Source organism: Balaenoptera ricei, chromosome 7 (assembly GCF_028023285.1).
Source record: "Balaenoptera ricei isolate mBalRic1 chromosome 7, mBalRic1.hap2, whole genome shotgun sequence".
NCBI lineage: Eukaryota > Metazoa > Chordata > Mammalia > Artiodactyla > Balaenopteridae > Balaenoptera > Balaenoptera ricei.
Window position 1 is genome coordinate 59,288,331 of NC_082645.1, and position 23,856 is coordinate 59,312,186.

The following is a 23,856-nucleotide window of genomic DNA, read 5'->3' on the forward strand; positions in this document are numbered from 1 at the left end:
CTGCATAGACTATGTCACACAATACGGTAATGCCAGTGGTTTCCTCTGGAGCAAGGACTGGGGTTCTGGAGAGGACTTCTTATTCATTCTATAATCTTTTGTGCTATATTTGTCTTTTTCCTATACCTAAAGTGTGTACATTTTTCAATTAAAAATATTAATTAAACATTGTTTTTACTAAAATGTATAATGAAATTTTACTCTCGTTTAATAACCCTTAAGCTAAGAGGGAAGTGAACTGTACCAAGAGATACAGAAACCAGCTAGGTCAGCATCTTCCATAAATATAGGAAAAGAAAGTGGAGCAGGAGACGATGCTTGAGGAACATAGTATTTCAGAAACCGGCCACATCGTGCAGATGTGCAGGATTATGGCTGCTTAGCTAGCTCTGAAGCCTACATTTTTGCTGATGGAAGAAAACAATCTGGTAGCTTCCAGGTAAACTCAATCATTTCCAGGATTTTTCATAGTCTTTTTAAAATAAATACTGTTAATTCTGGGCTCTCCTCCCTTACCCTTCTTCACTTTTCTACTTCTTAGCCAATTTTCTTTTGCCGTTTTAGATTTTGCAAATGTACTTTTTTTTATATATATATATATTTATTTATTTATTTATTTATTTTTGGCTGTGTTGGGTCTTCGTTTCTGTGCGAGGGCTTTCTTTAGTTGTGGCGAGCGGGGGCCACTCTTCATCGCGGTGCGCGGGCCTCTCACTGTTGTGGCCTCTCTTGTTGCGGAGCACAGGCTCCAGACGCGCAGGCTCAGTAGCTGTGGCTCACAGGCCCAGTTGCTCCGCGGCATGTGGGATCTTCCCAGACCAGGGCTCGAACCCGTGTCCCCTGCATTGGCAGGCAGATTCTCAACCACTGCGCCACCAGGGAAGCCCAAAATGTACTTTTTAAAAAAAAATTTTATTAGAGTATAGTTGATTTACAATGTTGTGTTAGTTTCAGGTGTACAACAAAGTGAATCAGTTATACATATACATGTATCTACTCTTTTTTAGGTACTTTTCCCATGTAGGTCATTACAGAGTATTGAGTAGAGTTCCCTGTGCTATACAGCAGGTCCTTATTAGTTATCTATTTTATATATAGTAGTGTGTATGTGTCAATCCCAAATTTTAAAACATTTTTGACTGTACCTGTTGCCTGTATTTCCTCCCCTACAGAACTCCTTGGGCTCATCACTCTCCTGAAACACACTTCCAGGGTCGCTGGACACCTCCAGTTTGCTAGGTCCAGAAGACCTTCTCTGTCCTTTTCTTATTCCACCTCTCTCAGCCTTCATAAACCGTTCCCTTTTCTTAGTGTCTGTGAGGACGCACCCTCCTGGCTTTGCCCCAACCTCATGGCTACTCTTTGCTTCCTACTAAAACCTCTAAATGCTGGGGTTCCTCAGGCATCCAAGAACCTTCTTTCTTCTCCATCTACATTTATTCCCCAAACCTGAAACCCCACTGATGTGTTGATGACTCTTCAGTGCCTGTGTCCAGCCCAGATTGTTTCTCCGCATTGCAGACATGCTTCCCACTCGACATCTCCGCTCAGATGTTTCACAGGCATCCCATGCTTCACGTGTCCAAAACCAAACCCTTGATTTCGCCACAGCCTCAGAAACCTCCATCTTCCCTGGGTGTTCCCTATTTCAGTATACGGCATAGCACGCACTCAAGGACCCAAGGCAGAAGTCTGGAAGTCATTCTTGGTCGTGCCCTTTTCCTCACCGCCCACATCCAGCCCTTCAAGTTCTGTTTTTGTTTTGACTTACAACATATATCTTGATTTTGTCCCCATCTCTTCGTCTTCACCACTACCACCTGGTCTAGACAGCCATCACCTCTGACCTACAGTGGCCTCCTCACTGGTCTTCTTGCTTCCATACTTGTGCCTCCACGCGTATGGAACTCCAGCCAGAGAAAATGCTCTTCGTTAAAGAAATGAACTGTCTCATGTCTTTTTTCTTCCCATCTCCTTCAGTAGCTTCCCATTGGCTTAAAGTTCAAATTCCCTCCATGGCCATCGAAGCCCTGGATGATCTGTCCATGGCCTGTTTCTCCAACTTTATCTCACGTTATGGACCACGTTATGGTCCTTTTCCTCACTACAGTCCAGCCACCCTGGTCAGACCTGATCTGCCTGGAGGACACAGACACGGTGTCTGTATATGCTGTTCCCTCAGGCTGGAATGCTCTCCACCCCCACTTTTACCTTCTCTTCACGTGGCTGGCTCTTGTCCTTCTTTAGGCCTCATCTTAACTGTCACCTTTTCAGAGGGATCATCTCCTACCACCCTATCCTTTAGCTCCTTTTCCTATATAATTGTGACTTAAAACAGCCTATTTGTTTTCTTGTTTGCACTTAAGATCACTTGCAATAATCTACCTGTTTAGAGTTGAACTCCATCACTAGAATGAATGAAATCCCCATGAAGGCAGGGATCATGCCTGTCTTGCTTACCAATGCATCCCTAGGAACTGACACATGGAAGACACTCAGTTGATCATTGATATTGCTATGGATTTAGGAATGAGTATTTAAATTGCCACCATTTTCTAACTCTGCTATGATGTTCCTTATAAAAGGAAACGAAAGGTAATAATTATGTTCTTCTCTTAATAAGCAATTACACCTTAGAAGGAAAAGCATTCATGAATACAAATTTGTATTCCAATTTTTCTCAATTATAATAATTTGAATCACATGAGATTGCTGCTATTAGATCATTTGTTACTACCAATGGCAATTTCATAAGGTGCCAGCTAATAAATAGTTAAATAAAGTGTCTATCGTCTATCTCTGGCTTAAACTGTTGTTTCAGGATAGATTAGATTATGCTGCAGAAACAAACACTCCCACACCTTAGTGGTTTACAACCGCAAAGGCTCATTTCTCACTCGTACTGCGCCACTATGGCTCGGCTGCGGCTCTGCTGTGTGTTATCTTCACTCCAGGGCCCAGGCTGGTGTAGTGGTTTCTGTCTAGATCATTGCTGGTAGTTGCGGCAGAGATGTGGTGAACCACATTCTAGCTTCTACCTAGAAATACACACATCCTTTTGTGTGTTTCACTGGCCTAAAAAAGTCACACGACCACTCCTGAGTTCAACAGGGCGGGGATGTGAGTCTTTCTACTGGGAGATGCACTTTAAGGGTGGCAATAGAAATATTTGGTATAAAAGTAACACAGTCTGTTACAGTAATCCTGAGCAATTACTGCTTTCACCTGATAGTAGGTACCTATACTTCAAGTGTATGTCCTAGTTGTAAAATGGACTAGGTTTATGCCCTTTAGCCCATTTGTAAAAGCAATATTATATAGTAAAAATATCTACCTTAGTGTTCTGACTTGTATTTAGCATTTTATACATAATAATGTAAGTTTGTTGTATTTAATGACAAGCTCTAGGAGAAGGCACAAAGCTCATAGAAATCAGGAATTCTAAAGAGTCACAGAAATCTCTCTGCTTGCTGATTTGAAAGATCTGTTTAGTGAAGGGGAAATAATATCATTAGGGGTCACTGATTTTGATGTAATTTTTAAAACTCGTATACCTTTAAAACAACCTATAGACAAAATCCAGGGATGTTTAAGAAGTTGCCTGAATTTTGGGAACAGGTGCATTTTTGGAGGTTTTCTATTCTGCTAAGTTAGTTTCGTGATATAGTTATAGGCATGGGGTTGGTATGCAACACGGTGTGGGGCTAATCCCATGTCTTACTTGCTATGTGCTTTTTCTTTCTAAAAGATATAAAAATTTATAGAGTGTAAGTTCCACAGACTTCTCAGTACAGTTCATGGGCTACAAAATAACTGATAATCAGTTAATAGACTTTGAAAGGATGGCACTTTGTAAGCATTGCTTTGACTTCCCAGTGGGATTATATAAGATGGAGGGATCCAAAACTCACAGAGAGAGGTGTCCATAAATGATAAATAGCATTTCTCACAGCCTCCTTACCTTCCCTTCTCCAGAGCCAGTACTGCAGGTTCTTATTAATGTCTAAATGTTCTTTACATAGAAGCTCTTGGGGAAAAAAAAAACAAACATAACTTTTCTCATGGTCTCCATGTGCTCTGAGTGGCTCATTGGAGCCTGAAGTCCTTTCTCCCCCCCTTCCCCCCTCTCCCCATGCTCCCAGCCTCTCTCTCATGAAATTAACCATTGATCTGTAAGTCAAGAGATGCAAATCCAGAGAAAACTGGAAGCATTCCAGGGCCCACAAACACAAAGTTAATTACCTAAGGAAAACTACAAGAAAGACTTTTGTTTTCCACCAAAATCTCCTCCCCAGGCTGTTAGTTATGTCGTACATGGACCCGATCGATATATGAGGGCTTGAGAACCAAAGTCCCTTGGAATAAATTAATCTGTCAGGGAAAGAAATAAACAAAGAACAAATTAACATGTTTTAAGACATTGCTTAAATTTTCATAAATATAGACCTTGAGATGGGATGATGAGTTCCCAGGGGCCAGAGCTAATATTTGGTTGTAATTAAGAGTTGCTCTTTCATGTTTTGTCTGATGTAGGTGGGAAATTGGCCACGTGCTTGCTGAGTTCCTTGCTCATGCTTCCTCACAAATGCCTCTGTTTACTTCATTAATAAGAAATGGATGTCTCAAAAATTACACTGGCACACTTAGTTTGTTTCACTTCTAGCTAATATGAAAATCACGAAATGTTATACACACACACACACACACCATACAAGCATGATATTTTTTAGGAACTTCCATGTATTAACTTTTTAGTGGCTCAGAAGGACCTAATGACCTAATCTGTGATGGACTACACCCATCTGAGAAACTTAGGCGTTGCTGACAGTGGACCCTGGTGGGCTCCACGCCGTGTTTGGTGTGGAGTGTCAATGCTGGTGATTAGCAGGGAGGGCAATAACTATGTAAGTTACTCGTCTATAAGGACAATGCAGGAATTCATTTAGATCCAAGAACCAGAAATCCATCTCATACTAGCTTAGGCCATAATGCACTTTGTTAGGGTTTAGACAGTGTCCTTAGGCCCCTGTCTCTCCCTCTCTCTCTCAGTACTGCTTACCCCTTTTGGGCTGCCACTTTCAATGTTGGTAAAATGGCCACTGCCAGCCCTGAGCCAATATCCACTACGTAGAACTTGAGATCCCAAAGGACAAAGGGCTCTCTCTCCTCCAGTGTCCACACTCAGATCTCCTAGAGGACCTCTAGCCCTGTGGCTTGTGTGTCCACCCCTGAACTAGTCACCATGGGTGGGAAAGGGGGACTCTACCAGCCAGGCCTGGGCCACATGTTCAGCCTGGTCTGGGGAAGAGGCAGAGGAGGGGAGGGCAGCCATATCCACATTCCTGGAAGGTGTTCCCCACAGGAAAGAGGAAGCTCTTTTACCAAAGCAGAGGGGAGGAGATATTAGGGCAAAACAACCAGTATCCACCTGGAAATTTTTATTCCCATCATATTCATCATGCTCAGTTGCTGAATGTAGCTAATTTTCAGAAGGGGAGGCCAAGGCAGAGATCTCTGTGATTACACAAGTCTAAGCTCTGTTGACAAAATTGACTACCCTCCATCAGGTTGTCGGTAGTTTTCTATCAAGTTCTAAACAAAAACTCCCTGTGGGTCTTGAATAGCAGAATTGAGGTACCTATGGATGTTCCTTTTACAGCTATAGGAGCTCTCTCAAATAAAGTCACTTTCTTTTTATTTCCCTATACGTGTTTAAGTATTATTCTAGTTCGTGGAACATATTTGCACTAAATATCCTAATACTATTACTAAATCATACCCAGGAGAAAGAAACAGGGTATAGTACTTTTTATCAGTTGAGAACTTTTAAAATACTTCTCTGTTTGAATAATTTCATAACTCAGCCCTCTTGAGGATTTTGTATTTGTGTAGTAGATAGAATCTGAATTGCATAGTTTGATGTGAAATGCCAGTTCTAATTATTGAGCAATTTATATATTGCGAACCTAGTATATATAATTCTCAGTACATGGAGACAAGATGGAAATATACTCTTCAAAGCTATGCTATCACAGAAAAGAGACTAAAATCTCTGGAGCAAGTAGTTGTAGATCTGGAAGGTCAGAAAGAGTCACTGAATCTATTTTACTGCTTGGGAGGCAGGATAAGCATAGTTTGACTTTACTAACCTTCATGTAGGATTCACAGATCAACCCCAGCTAACAGCATAGCAAATTCATCAGCACTGCAAACAAACCATGTTCTGGAATGGATAGAATTAGCAGGTAAGCTCTGTTGGCAATTAGATGAGGCATCACCTAGATCCTCATGGAGCAGAGATTTGGCTGACCTAAAACACTGTGCCTTAAAATAACTTACATAACAGCACTTAGAAGCAGGACATTTAACCCATGATTGGGGAAACTTGTTTAAATAAAGATTCTATCAACAAGTCATATGTCTTGGGCTTCCCTGGTGGCGCAGTGGTTGAGAATCTGCCTGCCAATGCAGGGGACACGGGTTCGAGCCCTGGTCCGGGAAGATCCCACATGCCGCGGAGCAACTAGGCCCGTGAGCCACAACTACTGAGCCTGCGCGTCTGGAGCCTGTGCCCTGCAACAAGAGAGGCCGCGACAGTGAAAGGCCCACGCACTGTGATGAAGAGTGGCCCCCACTCGCCACAACTAGAGAAAGCCCTCGCACAGAAACGAAGACCCAACGCAGCCAAAAATAAATAAATTAGGAAAAAAAAAAAAAAAAGAGCTATAGGAAAAGAAAAAAAAAACCAAGTCATATGTCTTAAATGATTATGCTTTTTGGTTTATCCATTTAAATAGCAAGGGCCAGAGTCATTTGACAAAATGGAATGACCAACAACTAGCTCCTGGAATAATGTTTATTGCAACAAAACTTCACCATTTGCACAAAATGGGAGCGTCAAGCACAGTGGAGCCTAAGGGAACTCTACAGATTGGAAATGAAATCAGGAGTAGTTCAGTATTTCCTCTCTGAGAAGTCCATTCCTGGAGATGGGAGAGGACAGGCATAAGAGCTCAAAACGCCTTCTGCTATTGCATTCAATAAAATAAATAAAAGATGGCTCACTAAAGAGACAACAGTAGTAATCAGTAGACAAATCTTTTGTGAAGTTTTAGTATAAGATTGGCAGCAAGTTTGCATCAAGGTTGGATATTTTTACCAAACAATTTATTTAGAAGAAACTTCTCATATCCATTCCCAGGAACCCATAACCCTAATCAGTGCTCAGTTTCCATTATTTAAAAGTCATGTTCACATAGATAGTCACACTTACCTAAGAAAACTTCCCATGAGAACTGTCAAAATCAGCATGAGCCCAATTACAGAACTCTTTTTTTTCTCGCATCACAGGTTTTTATTTTATCATTATTATTATTATTATTTACATTTGCATAGCCTCCTTGCCTGGCCCTCTCTTTTTTTCTTTTAATTAATTAATTAATTATTTATTTTTAACATCTTTATTGGAGTATAATTGCTTTACAATGATGTGTTAGTTTCTGCGCTGTAACAAAGTGAATCAGCTATATGTATACAGACATCCCCATATCTCCTCCCTCTTGCATCTCCCTCCCACCCTCCCTATCCCACCCCTCTAGGTGGTCACAAAGCACTGAGCTGATCTCCCTGTGCTATGTGGCTGCTTCCCACTAGCTATCTGTTTTACATTTGGTAGTGTATATATGTCCATGCCACTCTCTCACTTCATCCCAGCTTACATTTTCCCCTCCCCGTGTCCTCAAGTCCATTCTGTACGTATGCGTCTTTATTCCTGTCCTACCCCTAGGTTCTTCAGAACCTTTTTTTTTTTTTAGATTCCATATATATGTGTTAGCATACAGTATTTGTTTTTCTCTTTCTGACTTACTTCACTCTGTATGACAGTCTCTAGGTCCATCCACCTCACTGCAAATAACTCAATTTCGTTTCTTTTTATGGCTGAGTAATATTCCATTGTATATATGTGCCACATCTTCTTTATCCATTCATCTGTCGATGGACACTTAGGTTGCTTCCATGTCCTGGCTATTGTAAATAGTGCTGCAGTGAACATTGTGGTACATGACTCTTTTTGAATTATGGTTTTCTCAGGGTATATGCCCAGTCCAACTACAGAACTTTAAGGATAAGATTCCTCCACGCATTATATCCACAATGTTCTATCTCTGGGTATTTGCATGTCTCTTTTTAAACAAGCTCTGTTCTGTGTGACTGGACCTTTAATTAAAACACGATTTCTGACAGGCTAGCCAATAATGGATGTAAATTTGTCCAAAGTTTACTAAAAATTATCCAAATCCCAACTCTCAGAATCTTTTGTTTCTACTGGTCTGCTAACCACCTTGATTTCTTTTCCAAATGATGTCTATTGCCTGGGTCAGCAGGCAATGTCACCTGACCCTCCACTCCACTCTGGTGACCCTGAATCTGAGAGACCACAGTGTCTTAGATCTTCCTTGTTACTTTTTCCCTTTCCCAGGCATCTGTAAACTTGCCAAAAGCTCCATGAGGATAATTTTAGCTACTATTCATTCTTAACAATACCAGAAGAGTTCATCTACCATGTAAAAACAAATACAACCCTGAGTCCTTTTCCTTGCACTGGCTGCTTTGTTATCAGAACTTAAAGGTATACTAAAGACCAGTGTTAGAATCATACAATAATGAGCTGGAATGCAAATTCCTCTGCAAATTCAACTATAATATTAATGATTCTTACAAAGAGATTAGCAGCTTGTTCTAAATTAATATTGTAATATATCTTAAAGATCATGTTATGAGGCTTCTTTATTCTATAAGCCTACAATCTATGACCAAAAGAAATAAAATTCTGTATTTTAAACATTTTTTCTTTCTTATTTATAGATAAGGTGAAGGGGGAGGGGGACCCAAAAGTCTTACAAGAAAAAGAGAAAAGCAACTTAATGAATAATGTGAACTGAGTCAGTGACCAGGTGGATGCAATTGTGACATCTGTGACTGCCTGTATCTGCCACCTCTTTGTACAGATTGCCTTAGAATGACCTTAGGAAGTGAGCCATGACTTGTTTTTAAATTTTTATTGTGTCAAAAATTACAGCTTGAATGATCAACTTGTGCATATCCTAAGTAAATTTTTATTGTGTCAAAAATTACAGCTTGAATGATCAACTTGTGCATATCCTAAGTAAAGGTTTTCTCTTTTTCATCACAGATTGGATATAATGCACAGACTACAGTTAAATGTGTTATTTGCTATGAACTCTGCCCCACACTTCAGGCTTCACAGTGCTGGTACCTCATTATCCAGCATGGGTGTTCTGATCACTAGCCACTAGCAAACCATTAGTCAGAGTTTCTTGGGCTGGTCCCACCTCAGGTGCCAATGATTGGTCCATTATGGCCAGGGATTGACCTGGAAATGTGGCTACCTGGCCCTACTCTCAAAAAGGAAGCACCCACTTGGAAAACGACATCACTGTTCATGTTTGTATCTCCAAGAAAGGGGTCTCCATGAAGTCCTTTTTTTAAAAAATCCAGCTTTGACAGCCTCTGTCCTTCCAGATGGTGCACAGAGCCAAGGCTGTCAGAGACCCTTAGTCTCCTGCTGCCTTTTAATGATGGTCCTTGATTGCTAATGACCCCCAGCTGGACTGGCTCCTCAACCCATTTAACCCCTCCCTGCTGGGTCCCCATCTCACGCAGGGTGAGAGGCAGTGAGAGCTGGAAGTGGGAAGGTGCCAAGCCATCCAGGAGCTCCCGCCTTTCCAGAGCTGGTGGCATGTTTCCCGGCGCCATCACGCGTGTCCAAGGTTGCTCCAGTGGAGAGCTCCTGTTAACATGATTTTCACTCTATTGTCAGACAAATGCTACCAGCCTTCAGATTGTTAAAATTTCGTTTGACTAAGCCAGGAAACACTGAAAGAGCATTTCCTGTAGGGTTCAAGAGTTGAGGACTACTGATTTGAATCCCCTGAAATATGTTAGTTTGGAAACTTAAAATTAAATTGCACTGGAACTGTCTTTTAGTCTGGTCGAACTTAGTGATCAGAGCAGATCATATGTGTCAGTGTACAAAGTCACTACAAAGAAGCCTGAGTGAAGGTGATAATTTCCTTCTCTAGGCCTAAATCACTGTATAACACAGGAGATACCCATTTCAGGTATGCGGATAATAGCTGTATTTACTTTGGTTAAGCTTGGCTTGTTTTTTTGCAACATGCTGGACTGTATTTTTTGCAACGTACTGGTCAGGTGACTGAGAGAAGGGGGATTTAAAAGGGAAGAAAGCTGATGACATTAATTTGTTGAAAGATCTTGAGTCCAGTGGAGAAACTCAAACTCAGATCTCTCAGGACCTGCTCATGACAAAATAACCTTCCATGAGAATAAAGGGAAGTGGAGAGCTTGAGAGGTCATTATTCTGTGTATGGTTTCATAAAGAGTTTTCATTAACCTCATATCAAATTGTAAGAAAACAAGGCAAAGAAATTAAATAATTCTATATGACCCTAAAGAACCGAAGTCTAAACTCTTGATCTGAGCAGAGAACTGGGAGCTTTGTGTCTCACTATTTTTATAAATCTTGAAATGTTTACTGGATAGTTGAACCAGATTTAATTTACAGCGTACTAAGGAATTTTTTTCCAACATGAAGCACAAGATAGGAAAATAACCCAAACGTAATTATTTTCTATTTAACTTTGTTTCCCCCAGACACTTCCTATTTTATTGGTTTTTTGGAGATTAAAACTGAAAGCACCAGAGCGATCTACTTTTTCACCACTAATACTGCATTGATCTCACTTTTACATCTCATTAGTTTAATGCAAACAAAAGTCATACCTGTGATTTCATTTCGTCTGTTATTCACATTCTCTACTGTTTCCCACAGGCGCGCACACACACACCTGCCAGTCATTTGTGTGTATAATCGCCCCTGAACCAACTCATCCATACTAATGACTGCTCTCTCTACCTGTAAAAATATTTTAGAATTTATGAACCTTGGTGGGTGTTTGTACAGCTGTACGATATTAACCTGTACATTGCAGTTTTTTCTCACAGCTGGGGAAAGGCTAAGTAACTGGTTAAAATGTGGTCTTTTAGTCCATCAGTGACCAAATGATCCAGAAAGGGGTTCAGATAAGGCCACCTTGTGCAGCATTGCTTTTTAAATGAGTGAATTGTGTTAGAATAAAGTTCTGGTGTAGTTATGGAGAATTTTCCTCCCTGAAGCCCTGAATGCACTTTGTTTGGTCATCTTTAAATTCCAACAAGTCAGTAAGGTCAACAGCATTTATGTCCATTTTGCAGATGAGGTACTAAGAGGCCAAGTGGCAGGAAATCTGTAGTCGCAGCATCTTAAAGTTGACAGGGACCTTAAAGAGCCTGTCAACTAATGGTTCTCACCCTTTACCTGCTTTCACACTGGTTTCATGCAACAAACCTCCATCAGGTACATCTTTCACTGCACACAGTTGCTCACACATTGGGAAGGAGCATGACTCCTAGGAGAACAGCTGAGAATCTCCAGGCAAGAACAGCTGTAATGTCCCACATCACCACCCTCTTGAAAAAAATCACTATATCAGTCCAACCCCATTTCACAGATAAAACATGGCAGCCCAGGGGGCTAAGCAATTCACCCAAGGTCACATACCAGTAAGTTCCAGAACTTGAACTATGCCCAGGCCTTCTGACCCCAAGTCCAGTGCTGGTGTCACTACAGCTGAACAGCCATTTGCACGCTAACAGCAGGTACCGGAACCAGGTCCCCAATTTAGAGAGCCAGGCAGAGCTGGGGATGAACACCCCAGAATCCCCTGCCACGAGGAATCAAAGATGCATTCACAATTAGTATAGTAAAAACCAGCACTATCTGGTGTCCCATATCCTCAGGCATTTAAAATGTCTTTCCAATCTTCAAAGACATTCTTCCGTTCCATTTTTATCTGCTTTTACCTAGGACATTGTTTCCCAGCTCCCAAGTAGTTCACTAGGTGATTTGCATCTCATTAGGAGCTCCAGAAATGACATCTCCCAGCCTGCTGCCTGGCGCTGTGGGTCCACTAAGCATCAGATCCAGGTCTTAGATTTTTTTTTTTTTCAAGTTGACATTTTTGAAAAAGCTGAATTAATGCTGTTTTCCCACTGGGCACAGTTTGGGTGGCCATTTTGGCCTTAATTCCTGCCCCGCCTACAGGACCAAAGTTAGAGAAGAGCCATTGTCAGGGAGGGTACAGAGGAAGTCAGTCATCCCACATGAAGACACCTGGCTGGAAAGGAATATTGTGAGACATCAAAATAAGCAGTTAGAAAACTCCTAAAAGCAGAGAGATGGGACATGATACAAACAATCTGACCACTATGCAAAGTAAAACGAAAAGAAAACGAACAGCAACCCATTAGAATCTGTATAACTGATTCTAAGCTTGCACATTTTAAACATTTTTGACTAGTTTCAAATCTCCTGACACCTGAGTTTTATGTTTTGCTTTAAAAGGAGTCTTACTAGGTCCAAATGGCTTTTCAGCTTTGTCATGCATGCATACTGAACCCTCCAGAAGAGCACTGAGCAGAATCACATCTCTGGAAACCAGACATAATGTTTCCATGATCAGCAAAACTGTTCTCTTGGAATAAGAGAAATTATTTTTCCAGTGTCCAGGGAAATTAATGTCTGCTTTGGGCTCAAGCCATTTGATGCAGCTTCCAGTGCAAAGAAAATGCTTGATGATGCCGGGAGCTCTATTGGAGATGCTTCCCCTTCCCAGAATTCCTTCTGCCATTTCAAAACCTCTCTGACCCTAGGCCAACTTTTCAAGATGCAGCTAACTAATCTGCAAAATCAACCTAAGCTCTTAGGAAAGAGTTAAATCTCTGGTTTTTCCAACCCTGGCTACAAATTAAAATCATCTGAAAGGGGGAGGGTCATTTTTTAAACAATAAAAATGCCAGAGACCTAACCCTAACCAACCGAATTAGGATCTCCAGGGATAAGGCTGAGGCGTCAGTATTTTTCAGAAGGCCTTCAGGTGATACTAATGTACAACCAGGATGGAGAATCACTCTCATATAACAAGAATCACGACAACCCCTTAGGCTCTGCCTCGGGTGCCACGCTTTCTCTTTTCATACATTATCTGTCATCCTCACTACAGCCTTACTTGCGTGATCATCATCAGTGAGTTCAGACTTCTAACAAGTGCTACAGATGGGATTCTTAGTCAGGTTCTTCTGACTTTTTTTTTCTTCTGTAACATTCAGGTTTCTCAAAGTATGGGACATGGACCTCTGGTGGTCTGCTAGTTGATTTTACATGGTGTGTGGATGTGACCTTAAATAACACTGAATTGTGTAGAAGAAAGTTACTCCTTTTACAGTCCTCAGTTTAAATTCTTCAGGTTAAGGAGAAAGTCATAGTGATATTAGTATGTCTTAAATTCCTCTCACATTTACTCACCTGTCTTTTTAACAAACCTTTAAGAAGCCCAGAATGTTCTCTGGGAAACAGAACCTAGCTCAGCTGTGAGAATATTGTTTTGTTCTTACTGTATTTACTTTACGGTTTACTTCTATTTATGGCAAATGACACGTGTTTTCCCTTTACAGTAGTAGTTTCATTTTTAAAGAAATGTATTTAAGAGGAAAAGAAATTGGCTGATTTTTAAAATATTAAATAAAGAATAGTACAGGTGTCTCGAATATAGCAAAAAATACTTAAGTGGCAGATGAATGCAGAAGTTTGAGAAATACTTTCCCACAACATGGTAATTTTGAAAAATGGGCATCTCTACACCTATTAGCCAATGGGACCTCTCATCCTTTCACACCAGACAGGCAACTAGTTCCATCCTTTTTAGGTTCAGCCGGGATCTTTGAACTTTGCTGCTGCTTCCAACTCAAGAGGAATCCTGAAACACAAGGCTAATAACATGGGAAGGGGGAAAGGAAGGGCACTTACCCTCTCAAGTAATCAATGAAATGCAAATCAAAACAAATGACGTGCCATTTTTTCACCTATTGAATTGTCAGGCTTTTTCTTAAAGATGCTGACCCATGCTGGTGAAGGCCTTCAAAACAGGTAATCTCAGGTACAGGTGGTAGAAGCATACTTTGCTACCCACTTCCTAGAAGGCAGTTGGAAATAATTTGTAAGTTTTTAAAATATGTGTAGTCTTCAGCCAGTAATTCCATTTCTAGAGATTTATCCTAAGAAAATAATGTGAATGATCAAAGATCAAACTATAAGTATGTTCCTCATAGCACTGCTTATTAGAGAAAAACATTGGAAACAACTTCCATGCCCAAAACAGGGAATTGTATAAGTTAATCACAGTTCATTCATAAAATGAAATAGCATGCAACTATTAGAAATGATGCCATTTAGACTAAACTGGAAGACAGATAAGAAACTTGTTCCATCATTTGCTACTATTATGGGAATGGGATTGGGTTTTTTTTTTTCTCAGTGCTTAACTTATTTGAACATCATGTTCATTCATTACTTTAAAAAATGTAACTCTAAAAGTATAATACTATTTTTAAAGTAGATTAAATCATGGGAAAACATTTATGACTTTATTGTTAAGTGTGGGGAAAAGTGGTAACAAATTAGATGAATGGACTAAGTTTTGGTTTTGGTTTTTTTGGCTAAAAAAGTGAATACATATTCCTAGAAAAAATATTGAAAGGATATTAAGAAAAAAATACTTAATGAACCTTGTTTTTAAAAGGCCAATTTCATCCCCCTCCTTGGTAGACTAAGGTTCCCCAGAGATGTCCCAGGATAAGAAAGTCCTTGGCAATAATATTCCAATTGACAGAAACAAAGAGTGGACCACAGAGATGCAACAGACCTTAACAAGAATGATGAATAGTAACCATTCATTCATTCTTTCATTCATTCATTGTTTGTTGAGTGTGTGCCAGAACCTGAGCTGTGAAATCGTTTCAGCGGAAGTTACTACCACTTCCCTAACTAATAAGGGGAAAATTCCATATAGAAAATTTATAACTCCACCATCTTCCACAGGCACTAATTTAACTCGGGGATGTTTTCTTTGTAGCAATTTTGCAGTTTTGAAGAAGATTGTTCATGACATAACATGGCAACTGGGAAAATTTGTAGCTTTCCTTTCATCTTAGAAAGGAAGATCTGAATTACATGCACCCCAGGAGAAAATCTCTCTTTCTGGTTGTGTGTGTGTGTGTTTTACAAAAGCCTACTGAATTCCTTCGTCCCTCCTGAAGTTAGATGTGGTAAGGTGAAAACTTATAAGAATGTCTCATTTAAAGAAAAAGCATCGTAATAGAGGCCATGGCCTAGGCCTTGAGGTTTGAATCAAAAGACCTGAGTCCAAGGCTAGGCTCTGAGGGGAGACCAGCAGAGAGGCCCGAGCTCCCTGGGCTTCAGGCCCCTTAGATATAAAAGCAAGGAGCCTAACCACAGAGGGTACCATCCTCCATGTCATAACTTAAAATTGAAAACTTGCATTCCCAGACATAATTTCTCCCCTTCTACTCCCTGTCAAGGCTCTGCGCATCCCGTGCCTCAGCAGATCAGGAGCAAATGCTTTACAACACACTGGTTGTTTATCTGAAATTCAAATCTAGCTCGGTGTCCTTTTTTTTTTTTCCTAAATCTGGCAACCCTAATTCCATAGATTTCATAATTCTGTAATTTTCCAAAGACTGCATTTTTAAGGTAGTGCAGATTATTGCAGACTTTCTGCCAGTGTGGTTCTTATTGGGAAGGGAAGATTTAAGATGGTCTAGTACCGTGTCTCTCAGCCATGGCTGCACATTAGAACCACCTAAGGAGATAAAATATATGTTTTATATATATATACATATATATGTATATATATATGTGTATATATATATATATATATATATGAGATAGATAGATAGATAGATCTATCACGGTCCTGATCTGAGCACTGGTATTTTAAAAAGCTGAACATCTGCTGTAGTGTGAAGAAAATGACCCTAAGTAGGGTATATCTCGTAACTCTATGTAGGATTTGCCGTCTGTAAATCTAGAACGCTGAACACTCTGTTTGCCTCAAGGGCTCAAGAGGATGTTTTACTTGGCAAGTGACCTTGGGAATGCCTCATCCACAAAATGGCAATCAGATCAGCAGTCCTGCTGCTCAGAAGGTATCCATGTCTGCAGAGGCCCTCAAGGACGGTACAAAGACTATGGCTCTCCCAGTATGCCCTCTCCCAAGAACCCCGCTCACTGCCTGTCCACTCCTCAGGGACCTGGAATCCATACTGTCCCACCCAGGACGGGGAACATTTGGGCTGCATGTGCCATCCTGCCGTCCCTGTGGTTGTCCTTCCCCCGCTGCAAGCCCAGCTAGGAAATTTACCAGAACTGGCACATCTGTAATGGGTGATGGAAAGTGAAACTAAGTGTTAGGAGACAATGTTAGGCAAGAGCATTTGTGGCCAGAATAGCTGTAACTCAGCAAGTCAACTAGAGTAAAGGAAGTCATTTCCTTCTTCATCTCTGAGACCCTGGGAGAAAACAAAAAGCCTCATTTGTAACTTAAAATTGTGTTTGAATTAGGGTTGCCAGATTTAGGGGGAAAAAAGTACACCTGGCTAGATATGAATTTCAGATAAACAACCAATCACTTTTTAATGTAAGTGTGTTCTGAATATATACTTACACTCAGAAGGTATTGGTTGTTCATCTGAAATTCAAATTTAACTGGGTACCCTGTATTTGATCTGGCAACTCTAGTTTGGATATACCTGGATGTTCAATAAAGAAAATTGAAATATTAAATTTCCAAACCAGTTGTTTAAAGTTACGGAACAAAGCCATCAACTAAATTCAGCCATTTGTCTCTCACCAAGGACTTGGCTAATTGTGCCGCCACACAATGATCTGGAATTAGGGAATAAGGAGTATGCATTTCCTGGTGCTCTTGAAACTCTCTCCATATATCTCCAGTTTATTATAGAGTTCTGTGACAGCTCAGAAGAGAAGGGTGTGTTCAAGGTCTCAACTATGAAATCAAAAAGTGCAGGGGGAAAAGAAATGTACAGGGATTCCTGAAAGGAAAGAGAACCTATGTTAAGTTCAAACTGGTATTCATGATATGATATACTTTTAAAAAGCACAACAGGTAGGTAGCACCCAGAGTATTACAAACTGGAGAATTTGGCTTGGCTTACAAATATTTGTGTGAAACGGAAGTTGGCTACTTACAGAATATGAACATCATTGTCTTCAAAGTAATAACTCATATTCTAATGTATATCTTCAAACTTGAACTGCCCAGCTTATCTACATAAACTAGTCAAATGAACTAGGAAAGTGTCAGATAACCCTATTGTTTTGTATTTCCTATGAGCAAACTGACTGGCTCAAGAGCCAAAAGACACGGGTTAAGCTTCCACTCTGCCACTTACAGATTTAGCCTTTGTTACCTATAGTTTCTTTATATATTGAAAGAAATCATAATTCTTGTCCTACATGCCTCATTAATTTTTTATTTTTAAATTTTTAAGGGAAAAAATCATGACAAACTTCTCAAAGTGCACACATATTTAGATTTAATCAGTGTGCCATATGCTATTTTGTATTTGCTTCTTTTTCTGAATTTTGAATTTTCATCTATCAGTATCATACCCATATTTATCCTCATTGGTGTCTTCATGGTATGACATCATATTTATATCTCAGAGTTAACTTGTCCCCAATTATCAAATATTTATCATGTTTCTAGCTTTTTTCTGTTAAAGAAAGTATTGCTTCTAGCTTTTTTCTGTTAAAGTATCATATCCATCTTCATACAAATGGTATTTTTTTCTCTTTTGGTTTACTTTGTTGGGACATGTTCCTTGGAACAAGTTGCTTAGCTTTTGCTATCTATTGTCAGGTAACTTCAGGAGAAGTGGAGCCTGTGGACTCATCTGTGTACCTGGGGCCTCTCCCACATTGTCTTTTTACTTTTTGATTTATTCTAATTAATAGAAAGACAGTAGTAATTGTTTTAATTGAAGCTCTTTGTCAAGGTGGCTGAATGTTTTTCAATATCTCATTTCATAATTGTATTTCAACATGTATTAATATTTCTCCATCTTTCTCTTGCCTCAGCCTTTCCACATTATGGATAATAGACTTTTGTGTCTATATTTTTAAATTTGTTTTTATCTTTCTGTTGCACTTTCTTTCATCTTAAGGTTTTGTTACTGTCCATCATATAGAATATTTTACTTTAATATAATTGAACCCATCCTTGTCCCTAATATCTTCTTCCACATTTAAGATATATAGTCTATTTCATTTCCTTCTAAAGTTTTTATGGGAATGTTTAAAATGTTTAACTATATAGCTCATCTGGAATTTATTGTGGCTGGTGAAAATCAAGAATTATATTGAGAAAAGTAAAAGATTTAGAATTTAAAAAAATTAATTTGAGTCCAACAGCAATAGCTATGGCCTTAGGCAAGTCACTTAACCTCTTAAGACTCAATGTCCTCTATTAGACTGAAGGCAGGGACCTTGTCTTTTTTCTTTTTGTCTTCCCTACAATACTGAGCAAAGTTCCTTACATATAGAATAAGTTTTTGTTTTTTTTGTTTTTTTTTTTTTAAACCTCACGTTTGTTTTATTTATTTTTATTTTTGGCTGTGTTGGGTCTTCGTTTCTGTGCGAGGGCTTTCTCTAGTTGCGGCAAGCGGGGGCCACTCTTCATCGCGGTGCGCGGGCCTCTCACTATCGCGGCCTCTCTTGTTGCGGAGCACGGGCTCCAGACACGCAGGCTCAGTAGTTGTGGCTCACGGGCCTAGTTGCTCCGCAGCATGTGGGATCTTCCCAGACCAGGGCTCGAACCCGTGTCCCCTGCATTAGCAGGCAGATTCTCAACCACTGTGCCACCAGGGAAGCCCTAGAATAAGTTTTATAAGGCCTATATTTAAGTTACATTTTTTGCATATTGCTATCCAGTTGTTCCAAGAGCAGTAATTGAATAATGATTCATTTCCCAATTATTTATTTGGTTGCTTGTGATCGATCATGTATCAGTGATACTCAGATTTGTTCCAATGGCAAAGCACCTGGAAGTTGTGGCACTTCTTGCAAAACATCATGAAATATGGAGATATTAAAGTTAAAATAATGAAAATTAAAATTTGATGCTAAATCAGACACCAGTTTACATTAGATTCTAGTATGGTATAGATACCACCAGATACCAACAGTTTGTCTTAATTTATGGGAAATGTTAAAATAGGGAAAATTCAATCCAATAACTGAATTCTTTCTAAGAATCAGGAAAAGAACACCCACCTATGAAACAGCAAGCTCATCAAGAGCAAAACTTGAGAACCACGTCTTATAGTAAGCATTCCCAGTTGAGAATATAAAATAAAAGCTTCTGATCAATTGTAAACTTTACATAAATTCCAACTGAATGGGGCTGAATGTCAGCTGAACCCCAAAACTATTTAAGATCAGTCTTTTGAGTTGTCAAGTTTGGAATTCCTGTAATAGTAGAAAGTCTAAGGGGGAGTAGATGTCAGATCTCCATTGCATGCTCACACCAGCAACCTTAACTCTAGATGCTTCTGTTCATTAATCTATGAATCAAAGGAGATAACATAAAAGAACCTCACAACCTCATGTTCTACCATATTACAGAATATGAACTTCACAAAAGCATATGGAGGTAGGTATGTTGGAACTATCAGAAAGTACCCTTATCAATTCTGGATTCCTTGTACTCTGAGGATGATGCCAGTACAAGAGTCTGGAATCCTGTTCTCTGCACAGTTCCTGAAGATGTGGACAGGGATGTCTGTTAAGGTTACTGGAACCTTCTGCAAGCACCATCACTTGGCTATGCTAATTAATATTTTTTCATGGAGCTTACTTTTACTTAAATTTGACTTTTTAAAACAATTTTTTTATTAAGAAAGACAATATGCTGTAGTTTTTTTTAACTGCTAGAACAGGAGGTAAGAGATCTAGGGTTGGGTCCCCACTCTGCCACTTGAACTGGGTTGTGTCATTCATTTTTTCCTTTTATGAAAAAATAGGTATTTAGAATGGATGGTTCCTAAAGTCCTGTATGGTTCTAATAGTCTTGTTCAAACATAGATATGCTCCAATTCAAAAAAAAAAGATGCAAAACTTCATACTTAGGAAATTGATAATTCACTATTCATTATGGTCCTTGCTGAGTCATTCTTCACTTAGAAAATTCCCCCAGAATTTCCTTGTGTAGTAGGAATCTCTAATGAAATCAAACTTTGATTCCAAATACAAAGCTCCAACTCCTTTTTATAAATAATTAGTTTATGGTATACCCTTGATCCAAGAAAGTGATATGTCTTTTCCAAACCATGACATTCATGAGCAATATTTTATGGCAGCTGTGTATGCGTGCATGCAGGCACGCGCGCACGCGTGTGTGTGTTGGCAAGAAGTTAGAACTGCTGAATCCTGATTCAGATATAGTGCCAAAAGGACAGCAGATTTCACAAAAATCAGCTGCTTGGAAGGGAAATAAATCATGACTTTGTTGGACCTGTGGTTTCTTAATTTCTAGTACACTCTTGGTCCAGGGTTCCAAAATCAGGACTGACACGGAGAGGCTGCTCCGTGAAATCGTGCAATCATCCTTTCCCCTTCTCCTTTACACTACCTCCAGAGACTGCATGGATCAGTGGCATTGTTCAAAGCATTTCAGAAAATACTAGCTCAAGCCATTTGCCCTCCAAAATGTATCCCCCCAAAATGTATCCCACCAAAAGGTTTGCTTCTCATCTACCCAAGAGTGTGTGTGCTCCAGATGTCTTTGAACTCTCACTGTAGGATGTGGTGCAAACTGCCCCAGATTGCCTTCATTGCCTTAACTGAGTTATCTCACCAAGAGGGCATTCTCTACTCTACAAAGGCTGATGACCAACCTCTACTTCACCAGCATGGACAAACCAATTTGCTTTCCGTCACTCTTGACTGCTGACTCAGATAAGAAAGATGAAGGCAAAGTCCCGACAGCTGCCCTTGTTTACACTTAGCAGTCTGTGTGTGTGTGTGTGTGTGTGTGTGTGTGTGTGTGTGTGTTTAGCATGATAATTCTCCTAATATTAGCAAAGGTCTAACATGCCCGTTAAAACAGGACAGAGTTTCTGCTAAGTGCATTTATGCGATGAGAAATTTTACACTCAATTTTCTCAAAACCTCAGATGCTTTACAGTAAAGTTTTGCTATCCTGTTGCAGATTCAGAAAATGGTCTTGCACAGAAGCAGCGAACACCTCACCGAAGATGTCAGCAGCCCAAAATGTTGAGTAGTCCTGAGGACACCATGTACTATAACCAGTTAAATGTGAGTTCAAAGTGGCCATAAAGCTGTTTCACTGGCTTTGTTTCCAGTTAATAATTCTGTTATTAATACCTGTTCCAGCCCCTCCAGCCCCGCCCCCACTCTCTTATACTCTCCTCTTGAACATGTGCTTAGGCCCTTTATCTGTTGCTTTCATGTCAGGATGTCTGCCTTCACGGTGAATAATTGATGTGGTTTATCAAAGACGAGCAAGATGCATGCTTCATCAGGCTCACTTGAGCCCTTTGATCAAAAAAATTATGCTGTGACTTCTGATATTATCAGCATCTGCTTGCATTCAACACAAAATCACTTTGAATTAAAAATTAACGACTTGCTGCTTTGCTTTGACTGTGTGTTCTTGGCCCTCTCCACAGGGAACTCTAGAATATCAAGGGAGCAAGAGGAAGCCAAGAAAACTTGGGTAAATATCTGTCTTCTTAGTTCTAAGCAACTGTAAACAGAAGGGGTCCTTTGTGATATTATAGAAAATGCAAAACTTTCCAGAGAGGCTTCTAAAAATATGCAGTGGGGATATCACCACTATTATTGACACTGGAAACTACTTTTCACAGCAGCAAGTATACAAAACTTGAATCTATTCTGTCTGAAAAGACTGAAATTCCCACCAAAAGGCAAATGTTATTTTTCATAATTATCCTAGGAAATTGTACTGTCCTCATAATTTGAGACATGTATCAGGCTGTATAAATCAGGCTGTATAAATCCCACAAATCAGAGCACTCCACGCAGTGCAAATAGGCCCCTTCCCCCACATTCCCCTACCCGTGGACCTTAAAGGTGCACAAAGGAAAATTTCCCCCAGTGGTTAGCCAGGGACACTGTGGAGTTTGTGGCTGATTTGCCTGTTAGAATCTCGATTAAGAATAGGAGTGAGACTGGTCAGAGTGGCCATCATCAAAAAATCTACAAACAATAAATGCTGGAGAGGGTGTGGAGAAAAGGGAATCCTCTTGCACTGTTGGTGGGAATGTAAATTGATACAGCCACTGTAGAGAACAGTATGGAGGTTCCTTAAAAAACTAAAAATAGAACTACCATACGGCCCAGCAATCCCACTACTGGGCGTATACCCTGAGAAAACCATAATTCAAAAAGAGTCACGTACCACAATGTTCACTGCAGCTCTATTTACAATAGCCAGGACATGGAAGCAACCTAAGTGTCCATCATCGGATGAATGGATAAAGAAGATGTGGCACATATATACAATGGAATATTACTCAGCCATAAAAAGAAACGAAATTGAGTTATTTGTAGTGAGGTGGATGGACCTAGAGTCTGTCATACAGAGTGAAGTAAGTCAGAAAGAGAAAAACAAATACAGTATGCTAACACATATATATGGAATCAAAAAAAAAAAAAATGGTCATGAAGAACCTAGGGGCAAGACGGGAATAAAGATGCAGACCTACTAGGGAATGGACTTGAGGATACGGGGAGGGGGAAGGGTAAGCTGGGACAAAGTGAGAGAGTGGCATGGACATATATACACTACCAAATGTAAAATAGATAGCTAGTGGGAAGCAGCCGCATAGCACAGGGAGATCAGCTCGTTGCTTTGTGACCACCTAGAGGGGTAGGATAGGGAGGGTAGGAGGGAGGGAGATGCAAGAGGGAAGAGATGTGGGGACATATGTATATGTATAACTGATTCACTTTGTTATACAGCAGAAGCTAACACACCATTGTAAAGCAATTATATTTCAATAAAGATGTTAAAAAAAAAAAGGTACAGATGTAAAAAAAAAAAAAAAAAAGAATAGGAGTGAGGTAGGTAATTGGTACTAGTCTGAGAACTAAAGAAGGTCAGGAAGGGAACTTTCTCATCTAGAGGGAATCAGACAAGTTAATTCTCATAAATTAAGTTGCAATATGATTACAGTTTCCAGATACCACTAAATTGGGCCCATTATTAGTGTGTGACCTAGATGTGAAAGGCTTTGTGGATCAGACGCCAGTTCCTCCAGGCTGGGGGACCCTGAGCTACCATAAGCTGCCCCCCTAACTCAGTGTTGGGGCCCAACCCTGTTCCAAGTACTCACACAACTTAAGCTGCCCCATTGATGACTGCTGCACTTGTTTTCTTTTTCTCCTGAAACTCTTTCCTTTGTTGCAGCCAAATCAAAGTGCTTGATGGGGAAGATGACTATTACAAATCTCTGTCACCTGTGGGCTCTATCCCCGAGGAGGACAGCTCAGCCCACCCTCTCTCTTTTGCTTCATCCTCAAAGGGAGCATCTTCTGCTCAGCACTGAGCTGTACTTCCTGCCCCCCAAGTCTGTCGAGGGTAAGAACAATCATGGTTATTGACTGATTGTCATTTAATAAGAAAGTCGTGCAATGGGGTCAGCTTCTATGGACATGTGGTCTGTTCTGGAGCCTTACTGAACAATTTTCAGATTTCAAACCATTTTCTCCTACCTCTATCACCCTCCCCATATCTGCTGTGTAGCCTGACCTAGGCAACCTTTCCTTTCCTCATCCCATGGGTCTCTCTGGGA

At 40.1% G+C, this 23,856-nt stretch overlaps 1 protein-coding gene across 1 annotated transcript in view; it reads left to right on the forward strand.

Moving 5' to 3' along the window:
• MYO3B (myosin IIIB) overlaps nt 1–23,636 on the forward strand; it is a 423,285-nt gene extending 399,649 nt beyond the window's left edge. The window contains exons 33-35 of the mRNA XM_059927242.1: nt 21,228–21,334; nt 21,709–21,755; nt 23,472–23,636. Of these exons, the coding sequence (XP_059783225.1) occupies nt 21,228–21,334; nt 21,709–21,755; nt 23,472–23,610 (293 nt within the window). The 3' untranslated portion in view covers nt 23,611–23,636. The remainder of the gene's footprint in view (nt 1–21,227; nt 21,335–21,708; nt 21,756–23,471) is intronic.
• The last annotated feature ends 220 nt before the right edge of the window (nt 23,637–23,856 follow it).